Source organism: Odontomachus brunneus, unplaced genomic scaffold, assembly GCF_010583005.1.
Source record: "Odontomachus brunneus isolate Ranch 3 - 2012 unplaced genomic scaffold, Obru_v1 Obru_scaffold_084, whole genome shotgun sequence".
NCBI classification, from domain to species: Eukaryota; Metazoa; Arthropoda; class Insecta; order Hymenoptera; family Formicidae; genus Odontomachus; species Odontomachus brunneus.
This window is the reverse complement of record NW_022639534.1, coordinates 1,231,195-1,247,627: the sequence shown is the minus strand read 5'-3', so window position 1 is coordinate 1,247,627 and position 16,433 is coordinate 1,231,195. Positions and strand designations below refer to the sequence as shown.

Sequence of the window (16,433 nt, the reverse complement as noted above, 5' to 3'; positions counted from 1 at the left end):
CACAAAGCAAAAGAAATTGTTGTTTAGGAAAATAATTGTGTATGCTGACTGAATGTTATCGAGAAATGTCGAAATTAATCACAAACTACCTGTTTCGTTAGTAATGACTACTAGAACTGTTTGCATTGCCATCTAACATTTGCGGGCGGAAACTAAGTTAAGGTCCTAATATATGATGCGATGTTTTGAATATATGTTGTTATATGTAATTAAAAAATTATAAACATAATTAATAAAAAATATAATTATAAAGAGTATTATTGTAAAAAATATAATACATAATAAAATTATAAACATATTAAAGTTTTGTTAACAGAACATATGAGAAAAATTACAGTTATATTAAACAATCTTAATGAATCAATTTCTTTTCATTATGGTACAAACGGGTAAGATAGTTGATTTCTATTAGGGACCTAAATATACAAAAATTATATATTTTGATGCATGTTTGTTTTTTCAAATTATTTGTATTAGAAATAATGTTGTCTTTTTCTATTTTTCCGTACTTGCATATGTGTGTACAGTACCTTATATTGATCTTTAATATCATATTAATTTTCAACTCTTTAAGTCACGAATTTTTTTGCACAACCTTTCCCTTTGTTGAATCGATATCTGGAGGCTTTTGGGATCGCTAATTATGAATTTGAAGTCAGTTTTTGAAAATTCAAGATAGCGGATGCAATATGGCGGACGACAATTTTAAAATTCTCGATTTCCACGAAAATCAGTATCCGAGGGTTTTTGGCGTTGTTGATCACAAATTTGAACTTACTTTTTTGAAATTCAAATTATTCACAGACTCAACTTTACTCATTTATGAGAAGAAATATAACTTATCCCAATTTTTGGAATTTTAGCTCGTCATATTGAGTTCGTCATCTTGCATTTTGAAATTTTTGAAGTTGCGTCATCATCTACAGCTCAAAAAGTATCAACCAAACCATTTTTTTCCATAGGTTTATTTTGCAATATTTTTGGCAAATAAATTAAAAAAAAACTATTTTCTCACATTAATTTATTTATGAATAATTAAATTTGCAAACTTTAATGTTCTATACAGATGATTCTGTTAGAAGAAAATCTAAGCTTCACAATGAATTCACATTTACCGTTTCGAAATCCCTACAAATTAGTTTAAATTCGTAAAAACTGCTCTGAAAAGAGTGTATCATATGATACATTATGACTAAAAGAGTTAATATTTCTCTCTCTCTCTCTCTCTCATGGTAGTTTTTTTTATTAAAATTTTAATATGATTTGCAAATTAAAGTTAAAAATTATGCAAATATCTCAAGTTCCGAACGGTCAATCTTTTTCCAGTTGCGCGAGCAGTTAGATAATACGAGTATTTCACAATCGATACGTAGTCTATGTTCCCGGCGAGAGAGAATCTCCAAGAAATTTATTTCACGAGACAACCACTTTAAGAAAATCTTGTGCGCGCGCTCGCGCGGAAATATCCATCGCACATCAATAAGAATTAATACGTCACCGCGCGGGTGAAGGTCGCGAACCTGAAGAATTTCCACCGCGTAGTGTGCCACCCACTTTTCAGGAAAATATTTCACTTCTCCTCCTTTTATTGAAAGTTTTTACGGTGCAAGACCGGCGCTCGTGTTCGTTCGCGGAAGAGCGCGGTTACATCTTCGATACGTAAGGAGCGGCACGTCATTCGTATTCATAAAAGGAAACTGTCCTGGAATTATAAGGAGTCCGCCGCGGATGGGAGAGGCATTTCGCTTCCGCGAATAAAAATCTAGTCCCGACGATATACTCCGTTTCGACTCGGGATCTCTCGCATTTCCATACCCGAATGCCGATGAAACGGCGAAAGAGGAGTAGTGAAGTGGAGAAGAGGAAGAGGAAAGGAGAGAGGAGGAGGAGGAGAACCTCCGGTGTACCCCCAAGATCGAGTTCTTACCTCGGCCCGTAGTTGCATACGTAATTCTTGGTGTAGCCGCGAGCCGGGTCGTAGTAGAATGAGTATCCGCATCCCAGCAGGAAGGTGTCGCCCCACACCAGCTGAAATTAATTCAGAATGTTTTCCGCTTCTTAAAGACGCGGCGAATTGCTCGTGCAGGTGTAGAACCGATTACGCTCGGAATATTCTTTGAATACGCCCCGTCGTGCTGCCCCGAGGCAGGCGCAGCCCAAAGGAGCCTTGAGATCCTTAAAGCGCTAAGTACTGGCGACAAGGGGAACGTGCAAGGTGTTTTGTATCCTTATCGGATCGCGCACGGTTTCTTTCACCAACCCGAGGGAGTCGATTTTTTCTTGAAGGGAAAGCGCCGCGGTAGCGCTAATAGTTTTTCAGCAACCGCAAAGGACGCAGGCTTCACGGGAGGGAATGTTTCATTAAGTAAAAATTTTCGCTCGAATGATTCACTTCGCCGTAAATCTGTGAGGAGATGACTTAATAGTCGAGCATTTAGAACCGATTTTTCTCAGTAGTTTAAACTTAGATTTTTGTTCAAACTCTTTAAACGCGCACACATTATTAGAGCAGAGTTCAAATCTAAGTTTAAATTACTGCTGACAAATCAGCCCTTAATAACACAGGGTCAAGATTGCTTATTTTTTAAAGGGATACATAATATGTAATATACAGAGTGTCTCGGAATTGATGGGAAAAAATTAAGAGGCGTATTTTGCAGACCAAAATAAAGAATCTTTTTTATATCAACATATATTTAGAAATGCACCCATTCTGAGCTGGAATCCTAAAAAAAACTCGAATTTTCTGTCTAAGTTTCAACTTCTACGAAAATTGGTGCATTAACGTATCAAAATACGTCCTTTTCATTTTTGGTACTAAAAGATTTGTTTAAAAATATTTAAGAAAGTGGTTTTTAAGGAAAAGGGGAAGTCTACATTTATGTGCAAAGCTTATGTGTGAATACAAAAAATGTCAAACACATTAATATTTCTCGATAGAAAATTAAAAATAAATATTTTTTGTCTGTATCATTTTTTTCATACGACGAACCGTTTTTAAGATAATCAACAAATGAAGACCTGCCTTTTGTGTACACAATATTAAGTGCCACAATACTATATGTCAATGTGAAAAGAAAAGGAATAAATTATACAGTTGTAAGAGTTGATTATAATATTTATATCTTACACATTTTCTCTTCTAATATAAAAATAACATAGATATTTTAGAATATCCTAAGTTAAAGTACTAATACTTGGTGATCGTATAGGGGGAATTGAATTTAAAAAGAAAAATTCCTATAAAAATGAATCTAAAAATATTTCGTAAAAAATTATTTATTGTCAAGGAACGTTAAACGAATAAAAAAAATCATGTTTTCTGACAATTGCCTTCAATTATTCAAAATAATTCAATAAATTCAATAAAAAAATATCTCAAAACAAAAGTTGTAGAGCATAACATTTTAACAAAAATTAACTAATAGTAAGATTTGAAAGAAGGCATGTAAGGAGTAAACACGGATGTTTTAGTGCTATTAGATACTAATATTACTTTTTTAATATTAATATGATAATGGGAGGATAATATGTCCAGCATGTTAAACGCACGTATCGAAATTTCTTCGATTATCGTACACGGCGAATCAATCTTCCATACTTAGACCGATCCTTGAGTCCAAATTATTATATATATATTTATATTCCCAACAAGAATTATTAAATTAAAAGGCTCTAAGATGTACAATCAAAATTAAAAATGCAAAGAAAGGGCCTATGAGAGCTAGGTGCAAGAAAGAAGTGCACAAATTTATTCAAATTACAGAGTTGCGTATTACATTAAAGATGTTATTAACGAAAATCGTAAAACGCGTAAATTTGTGCACTTCCTTCTTGCACCTAGCTCTCATACGTCCTTTCTTTGCATTTTTAATTTTGATGACATTTTAAATTGAGCGGGTATACCAACATTGCGATTTGATTGCGTACTATGAGCTGAGGAAGTCAAAAACAAACATAACAAACATCCATTTAAACATCCAAGAGTTTATGTGACATTTTTTATTTAAATTAAACAGGAACAGCTCTCTTAAAGTTAATATAATTCTCATACAAAATTAAGGAAGAAGAAAAAAGATAGAATCTTTACAGCAATTGTTCAAAATGCCTTCCTTGCTAATGAACGCACTTCCATGCTACTTCCATGTTTCTTAGGATCTCACCTTCTCTTATTTCTACACAGGCTTTTAAATCGTTGTAAAGTTCTTTTCTTGCGTCAATTATCCTTTCCTTATGTCAACTGATGCCGAGTAAACCTTCGTTTCTAATCTCCCTCAAACATAGAAAAATCTAAAGGTACTAACTTCCTTGGCAATAATTTTTAACGAAATATTTCTTGACTTATGTACACGGGATTTTTGTTGTTAAAAATTCAATTCTCTCTGTATAATCACTAAGTATTTGTATTTCAGTTTGGGACACTCTGTACAAATATATTTTTCTCTTCTATTATGATTCTTGTTGCTACACTTTCCATACGCAGAATAGATCAGTGTCGACATTGGATGTCAATCTATTCTACATATGGAAAGTGACGATTACATTCGTCACCATTACCCGAGAAATGTAATTGCATTGCAGTTACAGACGAAAGGAAATAGATAAATAACGTCGTCACCAAATGGTTGGCGAAGTATCCTGTAACGGTAATAGGGTTATTTTCCAACCCTCTGCTTTTATCTTACATATTTTCGACGAAGTGACAAATTGTTCGTGAAGCGAACATTATTTTCCGCACGGCCAGTCTCGAAAAGACGTTCTTTTGCGTAGCTCGATCTCATGAAAATTCATAGAACAACGACGACAACATCAGCAACAACGAGTTAACAAGCGTCAGCTGTAGTTCGGAGACCGATGACGCCTATAAATCGCGAGTTTTACAGGCTTGATTCTCGGCATTGACCTACGAATGAAAGTGGTACTCGGCATTTGTCATGTCGCGACTCCAAATTGCGTGCGCGACAAAAAGTTAACTCTCTCTCCCGCGCGATATTCAGTTACGCCGATGACCTTTCCGTATTTCCGAAAATACCAGATGAACGACGCGATAAGCCGGGAGTTTATCCTATTTTACGGCCTCAACACGTATTTTATTGTAATCCGATGCAACGAATCAGCGATCGTTGAATAGTCAATCGGATCATTGATCGAGATCACGAATAAATAATCGATTTATCTTTCAATGTAACACAGAACGATTCTTAATGGAGGACATAAAGGTGTTTATAGCGTGCTTATGTACGCGCCCAGAAGTATAGCTAATGGCATCGACCGCTATTGCGGAAGATTAATATGAATTTTTTCATAACACATCTCACTCCTTTTTTATCCTCAATCGACGAATATTTATTCGTGTTGAATCTGTGATATAATTGAGACATTACATGCTGCGATGAAATAATATTCCACGATCTGGTTGATATTCGCAGAAGCTTAGCCGAGCCGAAGATACGTACACTGAAAGAAAAAGTGTCTGACAAATAATATAATTTAATATTTTATATTTATATTAAAGTTTTCTTATTTAACATTTGTTAAAACATTTATTAATATTATTCGGTGGGCACCAGTGACACATTTTTACTTGTGCCACTCACAATTGCGAGTAATTAATTACTTTTTCAATTAATAATCGAATTTAATTGATGATTAATATAAGTCTATTCATTTAAAAATATTTTAATTAACCACTGACTTCAAGAAATCTAATTAGAAATCATTCAGTTAACGATTGATTTGAAGGAATTCAATTAAAAACAGTTGAATTAACGATTAAAACGAGCGAAGTAATTAAAGATTCGATTAACGATTGAACATAGTCAATGTAATTAAGGGTTATTTAATTGACAATTGATATAAGCAAATTTAACTGAAAAGAGTAGTAATCGAAATTATAACTGTAGTTATTTACATTGCTCATAATAACCAATCGAATTGAATTTATGCTTTTATATATATATATATATTGCTTATATCAATTGTCAATTAAATAACCCTTAATTATGTTCAATAATCTATGTTCGTTAATCGAATAATCTTTAATTATTTTCGCTCGTTTTAATCGTTAATGCAACAGTTTTTAATTGAATTCTTTCAAATTAATCATTAATTGAATGATTTTTAATTAGATTTCTTGAAGTCAATGGTTAATTAAAATATTTTTAATTGAATAGGCTTATATTAATCGTCAATTAATTAAATTAGAAATTATTTACTCAAATTAATTATTAAATTGAGGAAAATTTAATTGATATTTTTGCAACTCTGGTGCCACTATAGAGAAGACTCTGAGTTAATTGAATATCGGGGTAAGTTAACACAAAGTCGGTTATTTCTAGCATTTCTTGACAAGTTACAAAATTAAACAAGCAAGATTTTTAAACAAGTCAAAGATGGCTCCCCTGCTTGCTTAATTCTAAAATATGTTAAAGAACAATAGAAATAACCGACTTTGCCAACTTACCAAATGTAACGTGGCCAAATAGTCTTTCCTACATACTTTTCCACTGAGAATAAATATTCTTGAAATATAAGAATATATACATTTTTTTAGTATCTTTTAACTTTATATGAAAACAATTATTTATTCCATTTAAATAAAAGAATCTATACTTATGTAAATAAGTTATTAGTACTCACCGAATAAATATTTCTTTTTTCCTAGATATTTTTTCTCTCAGTCTAACATATTGGAAATTGGGTAAAGTGGAAAAGATCGGTCTGAGGATTCCGTTGCTGAAATTAAGGTCGCAAGTCGCGGGTGTTGTGTTGTTTGTGAAGCGCGAAACGGATTAGGTGTAGTACATAAGTGACGAGTAAGTGTCAACCCGAGCCGAAATTTAGGATCCACTTTAAGTCTCGCAAGTACTGACTTCTGCTTTCAAAGGCGTTCCTTGGAGGCAGGAAATCCCATCCTGAACATACTAACGTCTTCTTTTCACTCCCGTTTAGCCTCGTACCGAATTGTACAAATATTGTCCAGCCTCTTAAAGTTCTATACTATAGCGACATGCTTCTTGACACTATCTTTGTCCTTACCTGACTCCTTTATTTCATCATTTTTAAACTGCCAAATTCTACATAAATTCTTAATGCCAATAAAAACATTAATAAACACAAGGAAAATTATTATATCCGTTATGTATAAAGTGTCTCTAAACTCATAAATTTTATTTTACCGAGAGATTCTTCGAACAATTTGGAGATCATTTTGCTTTAGCGAGGATGTCGAAAGGTCATTATTTAAAATTTTTCAATTTTCAATATAACATTTCTGTATGCAATTAAATTTCAAATTAAAATGCTGTTAAAGTAAAGTCACTACTTGATATTAATCGGAAAAAAAGTTCTGTTGTTCAAAAAAGATAAAGTGTTTTCAAAAACCTCAAAAACCATAGAAATATAAAATCTTGAATTAATATGTACAGTGAGAGAAACAATAGTTGATCTAGATAAAATTATAATTATTGTTTACTCTAACTATATTTTTTTATTGTTTTAACATTAGAATAATAGTAATAATATGCATAAGGTTATTATAATTAATATTATAATAAAATTAAATAAAAAATAGTTCTCTTGTAACTATAATTTATAATAATTATTTCCCTGCGTGACTATATAGCTACAAATATTAAATATTTGTTTCCTTAGTATGTAGTTATATAATTATTTTAATATTCTAATTCTTTTAATATTTTTTAATATTAGAAGTCAGCGCAAAAAAGATAAATTATTATAAATATAAAAATATAATTTTTTTCTTTAATTCTTTCTTATTATATAATCTTTTTATCTTTCTTATTAATGATTCATTTGTGCATTAATGAATCTAGAGATGCACAGATAATAAAAATAAGTATGTAAATATTTAAATATGTATATTTCGAATATTATTATAAATTATATAAACTTTCCATCGTCGTATTTTCCAAACAAGACGATCAATTGCGACATTTGTGTATAATGTAGATATGTTAGTCCTTAATATCATAGTAGTTTTCCATTAAAATTCTAATTTTAGTTTAAAAGAAATTAAAAATATAAAATATAGAAATAAAAAATAATGAATTTAAAACTAACGTAAAGATTATTGAAATTCTTTTATTATATTTTTGATTAAGATTATTGATATTTTTACGCATTGTTAATTTAATTAAATTTTATATCATGTACATATAACAAATTTATTTTTTATTTAGTCGAACGCTTAAACCTCCTTAAAAAAAGTAAAAAGGAAAAAAAAGAAAAAAGCCTAAACCGTACGATCGCGACTCTTAACAATAAAATAATATTTTTCTCTGTGCAATATTATTTGAATAGCGAAATAAAATCGTAGAGACCATAAAAATTAAAGATAAGTTGAAACCTGATTTTTAAGTTCTTGAAACTCGAATCCAAAATTTTGTAAGCACCCTCGAAACTATTGGAATTTTTGAAATTTGAAACTACCCAAACCTGCAATGTTAATTAAAAAAAGGGTAACTGCGCATGAGACAGGCTTCTGTGTAATTTTTCATTGAAAAGACCAATCTTCAACATTTAAAACAGATAATTATTTTTATTAATAGAAAACAATTTTATCAACATTTTAATTATCAAAAAAAGTGCCTTTAGTCAGGAACTAAAAATTCAACCAAATTTTTTTTCAAAGGATCAAATTTTAGAATAGTTCAATAGAATATTCAACATAATATTATATGGAAACTGGATAAAAATAATTTTTTTTAATATGAAAAAATTAAAACTAGATAACATTTTAAATTCTTTAGAGTTTTTATCTATCTAAATTTTATCTAAATTTTTAAAAATACTAACATCTGAATTCTTTCCGAGTCTAGTCTGCTATCTTTGCCTCAGATTTCGAGAGTTTCAAATCATGAAAATAGCACGAAGTTTCGAGTCCTCGAAACTTGAAACCTTTCAGAGTTTCAAGAAGTTTCGAAGTTTCAAATATTCTATTTCTAACAAAAATATTGATTCAAAATTGCTTTATATTTTGTGAGACTTTTGAGATTTTTGAAGACGGTTTATTTTTTTTTTAAGTGTTTTATCTAATTATTAGGTTCTTTATTATTTATTCGAGGTAGAGAAGCAAGACTTCGAGCAAGGCAGCGCTTTTCAATCCAGAGCAGCATAAAGCATTGAACCGATATTGAATCTATAGCGGCCAATGTAGAATCTCTCTTTTTTCTCTGCAACGTTGGTCAACTAATATGTGCTGCTAGAGAAGCCGCCATTCTTTTTTTCCGCGATTTTGTCGGTTTCTCTTTATATTACGCACCTGTGTATAATGTCCGGTGGCTTTGCTGTAGCCCGTGTGGTAGTACTGCACTTCGTTGAACCAACTAGAAATTTGTCGTCGCCAACTCGGCTCGCCGTCGTAAGGTCCCGGGGGCCTGGTCGTCCATGTGCGAGCGATGTTCTGTCCTACCGCGAACCTGCCTGCGAACCGACCGGCAATCTTTTGATCGTTCATCGATGCTCTCGCTCATCGGATGGATAAAAAAAAAGCGCGTCGAACTCTCGCATTCACGTCGAAAGCGCTCGTTACGCCGGCGGCGTGAAAATCGCATGAGGGGACCCACGTTTGTCGCCGTATTTATTCCCGACGGTTAACGTCACTTTCATAAAGACATTAATTATCGCGGCGTTTAAAATGCACGCTGGAGACAAAGCGCCGGTTTCCTTGCCCCGCCGGCAATCCCGAACTCGACGTAGATATATCAATAAGGACGAAGGATCGCGCGTATAAAACGTAATCTCCTGCACGAAAAAGTCAGCTTTGTCTCGCGTCCGGTCCAGCGTATAAATTGGAGGAAAAAGTTCAAATATGGAGGAAAAATATCACCTTTTTCTTTATATCTTAAAATGTTTAAATTTACTATGGACGAATATATATGTTATCAAGCAATGGGATATCTACTTTTATTTTTGTAAATGGGACGTTTTTGGAATAATTGGATTTTTACAGTCTGTCAAGTAAGAGCGTGTGCGGGTTATTGGGAGTACAAATTAGTTCGGTCCGTTTTCAAAAGATAGCTCTGGTTATGAATGTTTCATAGTGACAGCTGATTTCGGTGGTTTCAGAGAGGTTAGACATCTGTCAATAATATTCAGTTTATATCGCTTTGAGTTTCATACAAAACCCCTATTTTTTACTGTGTTGAATATGTCAAATTTTGTGTTAACTAAGCAGCATTTGCGGGAGGTTTTAGTTTTCTGCTTTAATTGGAAGAAAAGTGCAGCTGAAGCGCATTGAATGCTTGTAGAAGTTTATGGTGACAATGCCCCAACTGATAAATCATGTAGGAAATGGTTTCGACGTTTCAAGAATGGTGATTTCAGCGTTGAAGACAAGCCTCGCTCTGGACAGCCAAAAAAAATTCGAAGACAAAGAATTGGAGGCATTACTCGATGAAGATCCGAGTCAAACGCAAGAGGAGCTTGCAGAATTATTGGGAGTTACGCAACAAGCAGTTTCCGTACGATTGAAATCCATGGGAATGATTCACAAGCAAGGCAATTGGGTGCCTTATGAACTGAAACTGAGAGACGTTGAAAGGCGATTTTTCACTTGCGAGCAGCTGATTCAAAGGCAACAAAGAAAGGGTTTTTTACATCGGATTGTGACTGGGGATGAGAAATGGATATTCTACGATAACCTCAAGAAGAAAAAATACTACGCTATGCTCGGTCAATCGTTGCCATCGACCTCAACATCAACACCAAAGCCGAATATTCATGATTCGAAGGTCATGCTGTGACCAAAAAGGTGGGACCAAAAGGGTGTTGTATACTATGAGCTGCTACAACCTGGCGATTCCATTACGGGCCATCGATATAGGCTACAATTGATTTGTTTGAGCCATGCATTATGAGAAAAACGGCCGGAATACGAGCAAAAACATGACAAAGTTATTCTTCTGCATGATAACGCTCGGCCTCATGTCGCAAAAGTCGTAAAAAATTATTTGGAAACGCTCAAGTGGGATATTTTACCGTACCCGCCGTATTTGCCGGACATTGCTCCTTCTGATTACTGGTTGTTCCGACGGATGCAGCACGATTTGGCAGGTCACCGGTTCACTTCTTTCGCAGAAATCGAAAATTGGTTCCTAACTTGGATCGCCTCAAAAGACGAGACATTTTTTCGAGATGGAATTCGAAAATTGCCTGAGAGGTGGGAAAAAGTAGTAGCCAGCGATGGACAATACTTTGATTAATCTGTTCATTCATTTTGTTCTGAAATAAATGCATCTTTGACCACAAAAAAACGGACCGAACTAATTTGTACTTCCAATAATTTGTAGAAAAAATTATTTAATACAATTTTCAAATACATGGATACCTTATACTCGATCGAACAAAGATGCAATTATATTAATAATGCGTCCAGTCACCATCAACGTCGATAATTGCCTGGCATCTTTAAGGCATGCTTTCGACCAAGTTGACGGCGTATTCATGCGTAAGAACCTTCAAATGCGACGAATTTCTTGAGTTAACTGCTTCAAAGTGAATACTTTTCTTTCATGAAGCTTGTGCTTGATATATGCCCATACATTATCGATTGGGTTTGCGTCGTATTGCGACGGCCAATCAAGTGTAAAGATGCCAGATTGCTTCTTTCACTCGCTGCAGAGCTTGTTGCGGTGTTTGGGATCATTGTCCTCCTGCAGGATGCAGTTCTTGTTGTTTTTTATGAACCAACGTTCGGCAGTCGATAATAAAGATTTTTGTATATTTCGAGCATTTTCGGAGCATTCAGATTATAGTAGGTAAACAGATGCAAAGCTCCGAAACCCAGTTTTGAAAAGCAGCCCCAAAGATGCACCTTTACTGGGTGTTTAACGGTCCGCTGTACCAACCTTGGTGGAAGTTGACCAGGCTCGTGGAGCGATAACATATTCTCAAACAGAAGCTTTGTCCGTAAAAATTATATTGCTCCAATCTCGGTCAATATTGTCCTTCGCCCAAGCGAGTCGCTTCGTCACGTGCTTTTCACCTAACAACGGTTTTTTCACTGTACTGCGCCATTTGATATCATGAGCACGGAGATAGGTTCGGATAGTTTCGTGTATTATATCTAAACCTTTCTGCTTCAATTTTGCTGCTCTTTGACGCAGTGTTAAGCCAGGATTCCGCGAAAACAAGTTCACTATCATTTTATTGGCTTTAGGGGACACTTTGCCTATCGAGCCACGTTCAGGCAAGTCATCGACAGTTTTCGTCTCTTTGTATCGCTAAACCCACTTACTCACGAATGATTTCGACTTCCCCATGTATTTAACAGCCGCTGCATGAGACATTTTCGGATCTTTCGGGTGGGAACGGAGGAACACAGCCTCGACGCGTACGCGGCACTCATGGCGTTTTAGATGTTTATCTGACAAAACTTCAATGTCAACTGATTCTTTCTTGACAATGCATGAAGAACAAAAGTTCCCTCTATCCACTCACGAAAGAATTAGAACGATACCTTTTACTGACTGCTAGTTATGCCGCATATGCTCTTACTTGACAGACTGTAGTTTTTCACATTTTTCTGAAGAAAGAGAGGTTTGTATCGTTTGCAAGAGGGATTCAAATATGCACTACTTTTGTAATTTCAAAGTTACATACATAGTAAAAAACATTTTGTGTTTGTGACAAAATTGGTCCTTGTGTTAATATTTTTCTGTTAAATTTTTAATATATCTGTGTGTGTGTGTTAGTTTAATATATTATGGTTGTGATATTCGAATGTTTTGAGTTTAATTGATATATTCAATATTGATATATGTAAATATTAAAATTATATTAAATATTGAAATTATATACATACATTTTATACTTTAGTATAGGTTAACATTATAGATGTTAATTTTACTAAAAAATTTAATTTCGCTATCTTACGATTATAATATACAAAGTGTATCTATAATCAGAGCAGAGGAGATGAATAAAATATTTCTCTGTGAAAATAACATTTTTATTATGTTACATTTGACATTATAAATATATCAATTTTACATAAAATTTGTTTCAAAATAGTGGAAGTGTTAATTTTCTTGTGTTAATTTCTGATATAATATTTGTATTATTTTTTAACATATTTTAACGTTTTTAACGTATTTGTATTATTTTTTAACATATTCACCTTGTGTTAAATTAACACAAAAATTTGAATGGATTATTTTGGATATATGAAATGTGTTAAAAACACAAAATTTCTTACTAAGATGTAGCATTTAAGGTAAAGGAATTTTATTTTATTTCTCCTTAATATTCATGGAAAAAATTACATACATAATCATTTCGTCATCTTGTGTTTCTGCAAAATCATTGTGTGTTCCCAAAAACACATTGAACATTATACCTACAATGTTCCTTTTATGATATTAAAGAATATTTTGTTATTAAACGGACTTTCAATGAAAGTAATTATGGTCTTTAGTTCCTATCCGTATACTATTTATAGCTCATAAGCAAATACATCAATGACATGTATATTACCAAATAAAAAATGAAATATACATATCTATATAACTTTTCGGAAGTTTAAATATGGAAAATTTTGTATAATTTTTTAAAGTCGGCTCGAAAACAGTCGTGCAATGAAGCTTTGTTACACGCCTTTAAAGGAAATTACCCTTCTCAATAGATTGTTGCATCATACAGAGTCAAAACACTGATAGCTCGTCTTTGAATCATGGCCTATATTTGAACTTTTCCTCTACCATTATGAACAGTTCAATTATCTGTAATAGTCGTGGGAACCCAGCGAACACCAACTAACAGTAACATTACATTAATATTATAATTTCCCACTCAACAATGTCACTGTTATATAACACATGTGTCATATTATTATTATTATTATTGCACACTTTTTATCGAATAAAGTTGAAGTTTCAAATTGTCAGAATGGAAAGTCGGACAGGGAAAAAGGTACCCATTTAAAAATAATATTCTCAAATTGACAATCATTTTTTCTTATGTAAGCAATTATATGTACAGAATGCAACATTTAATTACAACAATGTCACTGTTATATAACACACGTGTCATATTATATTTATATTGTTTATTATATTTATATTGAGTAGGAAATTATAACATTGATATTATGTTACTGATAGTTGGTGTTCACACTCTAGGGACATTTAAACCTTAGAACTCTAAACATCAATAAGTTACGTAAATTTTAAATAGGTAAAATATAGGTCAAATATAGATAAATTTTATCCAGCGTACTTTAATTTGCTCACTTCCGGAAAGATGATCGATATTTGATCATTTCTTTTTAATCAATGTAGAAAACATCTAGGAACATGAATCTATTAATGTCTTTGCGATTCAATAAATTTAATAGAAGTTATAATGAGAAACAAAACATATGTTTTTGAGAATGATAATGTTTGAAAAGTTGGTCTGAGTAAATTTTACCCGTGTTTAGGGTTCTAGAGAGTTTAAGTTCCGATGAGCTCGCTTGTACTATCGTGATTTATTTAAATAAAAGGGATGACGCACATTTTTACAATTTCTACGACAGCTTTCATTAAATTGTTGATACGTATAAAACACGCCCTCGCTGGATTTTATCCTCTTCGAATCCTCTCTCTCTCTCTCTCTCTCTCTCTCTCTCTCTCTCTCTCTCTCTCTCAGAGCCAATGGAAAATAAAAAGTAGAAAAAAAATATTGAAATATACGTTAATGAAAGAGAAATCAAAGAGACATCGGGACTGTGCAGAGGGTGCTTTGAAAGCTCAATCAAGCGGCAAGTAGTGCGCGCGAGCACGCACGAGTTATGAAACACTCAATAAAATTGTAGTAACGTGATTTGCAGCTGCACTACTGGTCTGGCGATTTAAACGTTGCTGCAATTTGCGCGGTTGTTGTCAAGATGACGTTTATTTTCAAACGTTATATTGTCATGTTCAAATGTTACATGAATACGCGATCGTGCGGCGACTTATTTCTCGCTTATTTAACGCATTCAGAAAGCATTGTGCACAACATAGGCACAAAGAAGCGCATCTAACAACGTATTAAAAAAAAATATATATATATATATATAAGAATGAAGCACCCATATTTCAATGAACGCGATTCATCAGCGATTTGCCGTGGATACTGATACGTGTATGTATCGTCGATTGCAAATTGGCTTCTACACTTTTTATTGAATGAAGTCGAAGTTCCAAATTGTCAGAATGGAAAGCCACAGGGGAAAAGGTACCCATTTAAAAATAATATTCTCAAATTGGCAATCATTGTTTCTTATGTAAGCAATGATATGTACAGAATGCAGCATTTAATAACAACAATGTCACTGTTATATAACACACGTGTCATATTATATTTATATTGTTGAGTAGGAAATTATAACATTGATATTATGTTACTGATAGTTGGTATTCGCACTCTAAGGACATTTAAACCTTAGAACCCTAAACATCAATAAGTTACGTAAATTTTAAATAGGTAAAATATAGGTCAAATATAAGTAAATTTTATCCAGCGTATTTTAATTTGCTCACTTCCGGGAAGCATTGAGATACTTAAATATACAGGGCGTTCCAGACTTCCTTCCGCAATTTTTGTGGGAACGTAGAACGGATTGAGATGAAGGTAAAAGTCTTATATCGTTTTGTGATATTATTGAATGCTGAATTTAATATTTTCTATTGCAGCGTCAGGATAAAAAATTAGTCGAGATATTAATTAAAGAAGATTAGTGAATGATCACGTGCGATATGGTAACTGACTACGCGTCAATATACATTTAATTTTTCTCATTTAATTTGAACATTGCCGACAAAAGATATAACGAGAACGTTAGTGTGAATAAATAATTAAAAGAATATTTACCATAAAATTCCACAATAAGGAATAAAGAAATCTTATTAGATGATTGATAGATGTTATATTCGTTAAAATTAATTCGTTAATTCGTTTTTCTCATTTAATTTGAACATTGCCGACAAAAGATATAACGAGAACGTTAGTGTGAATAAATAATTAAAAGAATATTTACCACAAAATTCCACAATAAGGAATAAAGAAATCTTATTAGATGATTGATAGATGTTATATTCGTTAAAGAAAATTGAGTCAATTTCTTTTAACTTTAATAAAGCCCCTGATTTTGATAAAATTTTTGGAAAGGTAAACACCGTTCCTAAAAAAATAAGCACCGTTCATTTGTTTGTTTGTTTTATGGTGTTTGTTAATGGATATCTTTCGCACGATTTGAATGAGCTGATTTTCCGCTTATAACGTACTTGATTTTATCTTTGTTAATTAGTCATGCGTGTTACGTATTTATTGTACTATATGAAAAAATTTTTAGAATATCGAATGTTTAATTTGAATTTTATTTCCTATTGCAGCGTCAGGGTAAAAAATTCCTCTTTTAATTGCCTCTCAGTTTCTGCGAGAGAGGAGCT

General features: G+C 32.9%; 1 protein-coding gene across 3 annotated transcripts in view; it reads right to left on the bottom strand.

Moving 5' to 3' along the window:
• LOC116847875 (venom allergen 5-like) overlaps positions 1-16,433 on the bottom strand; it is a 53,094-nt gene that overhangs the window by 4,669 nt on the left and 31,992 nt on the right. For 2 of the 3 annotated variants that reach the window (XM_032823357.1, XM_032823354.1), the window contains 2 exons: positions 9,284-9,444; positions 1,928-2,028 (listed from right to left, as the gene is read on the bottom strand). In XM_032823357.1, coding sequence (XP_032679248.1) covers positions 1,928-2,028; positions 9,284-9,444 — 262 coding nt within the window. Of the gene's footprint in view, positions 1-1,927; positions 2,029-8,164; positions 8,458-9,283; positions 9,445-16,433 lie in introns of those variants that run through there. The other variant, XM_032823355.1, reaches the window with a different exon arrangement.